General features: G+C 34.6%; 1 protein-coding gene across 1 annotated transcript; it reads right to left on the reverse strand.

Annotated features, from left to right (window-relative positions):
* Positions 1-717: 717 nt before the first annotated feature.
* LOC21388817 (post-GPI attachment to proteins factor 3) lies at positions 718-4,485 on the reverse strand. The gene is made up of 5 exons (XM_010108498.2): positions 4,083-4,485; positions 2,889-3,150; positions 2,589-2,785; positions 2,206-2,393; positions 718-1,387 (listed from the first exon to the last, which is right to left on the reverse strand). The coding sequence occupies exons 1-5, from the start codon at positions 4,175-4,177 to the stop codon at positions 1,101-1,103; spliced, it is 1,029 nt and encodes a 342-aa protein (XP_010106800.1). The 5' UTR covers positions 4,178-4,485; the 3' UTR covers positions 718-1,100.
* Between the last annotated feature and the right edge of the window lie 711 nt (positions 4,486-5,196).

The following is a 5,196-nucleotide window of genomic DNA, read 5'->3' on the forward strand; positions in this document are numbered from 1 at the left end:
TACGTAAATCTATACCAATTCATGGTCAACCTTCAATTTTGACCTTAAAAATACTAAAAATATCCTCAAATCAAAGAATAAAAAAATTTTAAAATAAAGAAACTTCAAACTTACAGTTTTGACCTTAAAATTGTCCACAACTCGTCTGGTTGTCTAGATCCTTAAGCTCTTTTCTACTGTTGGGAGATAGCCCCTGATGTGGAAAACCAACTTCTATGTTGGTTTTTGGTTAATCAGCACTTTTTAAGATGAGAAAAAGAGTAAACTCCATTTCGTTTATAGGTTCGAACATAAATTAAAGAGTAAACACATCATTTTGACCATTGATTGAATGTATATCGTAGGATTTATGTCAATCGTAAAACATTCTAACAATATTTTATTGATTACCTCTAAAAGTGGATAAACAAATTTAGCATTCATTCCTTTTAATAAAGAATCAATACTAAAAAAGGTACAAGAATTAACACCCCCTTTGCTCATTTCCTATATCGTGTGTAGTCCACAACATCTTAATTACTCATTTTGTAAGTAATCACATTATTAAATAGAAAAGAAAATCACTCACCACTTTCCTTTTTCTTTGCCTAAGAAAGTAAACATGCCCTTAATACATCATTGTCTTTTCCAGATTACATTTTGCTTAAACTATTTCAAAGAAAAGAGTGACGGAAGTGCTTTTCACCTATTTAAGCAGAGTGAAAATCTAGGCAATTAGAAATATAAACCAAGACTTACATATTATAAATTTATACAGAGTTCTTACATCTCCGAGTGAAATTTTCTTAGGGGAAGAAGAAAACATGCACAATAAACTTTAAATTCAAATTCAGTAACAGAATATCCACAGATCCCCGTGGAAACAATTGACTGGTACCGGCCATAATTGAAGAAAACCAACGGGAACCACTATGATACGAATTCTGAAAAAAAAAAAAAAAAAAAAAAATCCATACAGATGAGGGGAAAAAACAAAGAACAAAAACAAAACATAGAAGAAGAAGAAACAGAGTTGAATTAACAGGGGTAAGCATCTCATGTACTCGTGATACAAATCCACCATGTGATTTGATTAGTACATGAATATGGATCTTGAATCACTATTTTCCTTTCTTGAGGAGAGTTGATGTCCTAAACTCTGCATCATCCCTCACAAAACTCCACCAGAGGTAAGTGAAAGGGATAGTGGTTGCGTGCCAAAGAGTATGAGCATCCACAAATCCACGGTAGGGTGGGAAGTCGTATATCTCCAGAAGCATGGCAAGGCCTCCCCCGACAACAACTACCCACAACTTCCTGCGTGACGGATGGCGAGTGACTCCAGCCCAAACTGCCCAAACAAGAAGCTGAGCGATACCCATACCGGCGCACACCTTCATGTTCAAACCTGTAAACAACTTGTATAAGCCTATTGCCCAGTAATCAGAATGTACTATCATAATTCATGCCAAACAGAGTAATTTAAGGTTCTAGTGGGAAAAGGAAGTTGCATATCCACATTAGAGTAGAAGTGACAACAGTTTAGCTAGAAATTATAATACCATCTGGCAGGTATGAAAGACACTCTGTACGAAGATTGAATACAGACCAATTCTGTTCTTATTAATTTACCTGGAAATATTGCATTTACGAAACATGATAAAATCTTGCAGTTAAATTCCAATGTCCTTTAGCGTATGGTGTTTGATTTTTATTTGTAAAGATATTAGCTTGCAAAAGCCACACACACCCCATAACAGAAAATTGTTGAACTTACCCTTAAAGTGCATGGGATTTTTACCCCTTACTCTTGATTTGTACCCTTTTGACTAATATAGTTATTTGACTAAAACGGATATTAATCAAGAATAAGGGGTAAAAATCTAGACCCATGCACTCTAAAGGGTATCTGTCTCTTTTCCCCAAAGCGTAATTACATACTCGTCATCATTTTATGCACATTTTAGAATCATCATTTTATGCATATTTTAGAACAAGAATGTTTAAAGATTAGTAAACTATTTCCCAGACATAGCCACATAGGTTAACACAAAAATTTTCATCCTTACTTATGCGTATATTTCTACCTTGAGTTCTTGACACAAATATCAGAGATATCCAAACATCGGTAGTTCAATAGGATGTTAATAGTGGGATGATGATAATGGAAGAACATAAACATGATCCAAATCATGAAGAGCAAAAGGTTTTCTAAGAAAAGTGTACCATAATCAAGTTTATAGAAATTCAGGTACAAAATGTGTGTAGTCACAAAAGCAGCGAGCGGCGCAGCAACCATGACCCTAGCAGCCTCATCTCTCACATTAAAAGCTCGCGTTATTGAGAGAATGAGGGAAAAACCAATTAGTGCGACAGCAGAAGAGTAATCTAGCTTCTCTGTCAACTCCACATCTCTGCAATACGTCACACAGAGAAACTTAAGTCAGGATAAACCACTAAAGTAATATATGCTTGTCTGATAAGCAATATACTTACGCACAAAGTGATAAAATATTTTGAAGGTTAATGATCACACAATTTCAAATGTCATTCAACAGGCATATTACTGAAGACACAAATCATAAAACAAATTACCAAATATGACTTACCGACTATGGAATACAGCACTCCAGAACCAAGAATTCATAGATATGATTGCATAAATATGCCACAATCCGGCATATTCATAGTACGGTTTCTTACTTTGTCTCAAAGGCAATTTGTAGTATAGAAGGATGAAAAATGATATCCATCCATGAAACTGAATTGTAAGATTGAGAGCAGAGAGAGCAACAGCTACAGGTTCCTACCAACATAAATCATTCCATCAGATAACTACACCACATAAGCAATTAAGTTAACATATCTGGTTTACAGCTAAATATACACTGATAGATAAAAGGAAAAACCTGGATGCCATAAACACGCCTGAATGGCCATTTTCCATGATACTTGACAGGTTTATCACCAAGTTTCTCTCTTTCTTCCTCCCTGTCAAGCATGCATTGGTATCGGCAGTCACTGCGACAGTCCCACTGTTTCCATCGCAAATACAGTGGTTCTTGCATATACCACGGTCCATCAATAGGTTTACCATCGGATGAAAATTTACAGTGTTGAAAGCATTTGCTGCCAACGCATCCAGATTTCTCGCACTGCTCCACACAAGATCTGAAACAAATCGCAAGAACAACAATTACAAACAATGATAATGAAAAAGTTTATAAATATGTAAATCATATCATATGTAATCGTAAAATCACATTAAAAGGTAAGAGCGAGCTTTCTTTTCCATTTTTCTTCCTAGCTGGGAGTAGAGTTTCAAGTTTCAAAATTGAAAGGCAACTTCACTTCTTCGCCCGCTAAAAGCTTTGAGGGTCATTTTTGTTCAAATCAAGGATTCACTTTTTCAATGAATACCGACGAATATCATTGTCCTCTTAGTCTCTTTAACTTTCTGGGTTTATCTATCACTTGAAATGCAATAATTTAGGACCTTCTCTGTAGGTACCCCTTTTTTAAAATTCGAGAAAATAAAAGGACTGTGCAAACCATTGAGAAACAAAGGCAAGTAGATATCCATTACATAGTCTGTGAAAATCCTGAGGCTCCATTTTATTCCCAAAAAAAAAAAAAAAAAAAAAAAAACCCAAAGGCCCCAATTTTTAAAAGGGGTTTTTTTGTCCCCTTTATTCCAAAAAAAAAAAAAAAAAAAAAAAAAGCCCAAAGGCTCGAATTTGTAAACGGTGTTTTATGTCTCCTATTAAGACGTAAATCAACAAGTAACCGATTTTACGCCATTAAATAAAAAGCAATTACTTGCCCTCATATTGAAGAAAGCAATTCCAGTCCTAATTTTGACCATATAAATTCTACTTCTTAATTAACTAATTCAAAAAAATAAAAATAACATAACAAACTAATCGAGATTTTGACCCCAACAAATAAATACATGTTCTAAACAAACCTAAGAACCTAACCTAATTTCTCAAGACCAACAATCAAAATCGATCTTTTCTATTTGAATAAAAACTACAAAGGACTTTGTCAGAAAATCGAGGGAAAAATACGAAATTTAACCAAAACGAAAAAAAAAGAATTACTTGTATATCGGATCAGCATCGCCGGCACTTGCGTCCAGAGCGGGAAGAGAAGCACAAAGCGCAGATACGAGTAGAATCAAAGGGAGGTGAGCCATCTGATTCTCGGAAATCAAAGAAAAGTCAAACAGCAAAGCGGTGACCGAAAAGATTCTTCTAAGTTCTAACGAATCAACGGCTGGCGATGGAGGTCGGAGCTGAAAGCCGATGATTTTGGTTCCATCGAAAACGGAGAGAGAGAGAGAGAGAGAGAGATAGAGAGGGACTGGGAGCGAGTCGAGCTCAGGCGAACTCGGTGGAGGACTGAGTGAGTGAGCGAGGGCGAGTCGGGTGTGGGGTGGGGTTAAGTTTGTGGAGTTTGAGGGGGCGGAGACCAGAATCCGTGAGGCTGATCTCACAGCCGATTCACGAGGAGACGCGTGGACGTGCTTTGTTGTCCCCACTATTTTTATCTCTTTATTCAAAAAAATGTATTTATTGTTTTTCTTTTTCTTTTTCTCTCTCTAATAGAATCAAATATTTGTAATTATAAAATTATAAGTTTAAAAAAATTACAAAACCCTGTTTACTTCTATTACAAAATTTAAATTTAAAATCAAAATCATTCAACCAAATCATTAGCCTCCACAAGCATTACCGGATTATTTTTTTTAACTTGGCCAGATTTTTAATGTGTTTTATTTTATTTGAGAATTTTAATATAAGTATCCTATCATACGTAACTTATGTTTAGATTTATGGTGCACACACTATGAGAATTGAGACGGATGTGATTGAATTCTATAGTCGTGATTAAGGATTTCAAAGTTAGGTGCCTCGCTTTAGATCCCATTTTATTTGGTCATCTCACCATTAATATTTATTATGAAACATATATAATTAGTAGTATAATTAGTTTTTTTTTTTTTTTTTTTTTTTTTATGGAACGAGTATAATTAGCTTTTGCCAATAATGGAAAATAATTTTCCATGCTAAATTTGATAAATGTTATGCTTGGTTGGGTTTTAAATTATTTCATATTAAAATTTTTTATTTTTACAAATTTAAAGTCTAAAATAGATAAGGCATCACATGTGCTATTTTTACACTTTTTTAATAATAAATATGAGATTGCCAT

This window comes from Morus notabilis, unplaced genomic scaffold, assembly GCF_000414095.1.
Source record: "Morus notabilis unplaced genomic scaffold, ASM41409v2 Scaffold575, whole genome shotgun sequence".
Classification (NCBI taxonomy): Eukaryota; Viridiplantae; Streptophyta; class Magnoliopsida; order Rosales; family Moraceae; genus Morus; species Morus notabilis.

What these genes read in the sequence shown, in the direction of transcription:
- LOC21388817 (XM_010108498.2), bottom strand. Translation starts at nt 4,177, where the DNA reads ATGGCTCACCTCCCTTTGATTCTACTCGTATCTGCGCTTTGTGCTTCT. An exon ending in AGTGCTGTATTCCATAGTCG is followed by an intron (nt 2,394 to 2,588) that starts GTAAGTCATATT and finishes GACGTATTGCAG; the next exon opens with AGATGTGGAGTTGACAGAGA. An exon ending in TTTCTATAAACTTGATTATG is followed by an intron (nt 1,388 to 2,205) that starts GTACACTTTTCT and finishes AGTTGTTTACAG; the next exon opens with GTTTGAACATGAAGGTGTGC.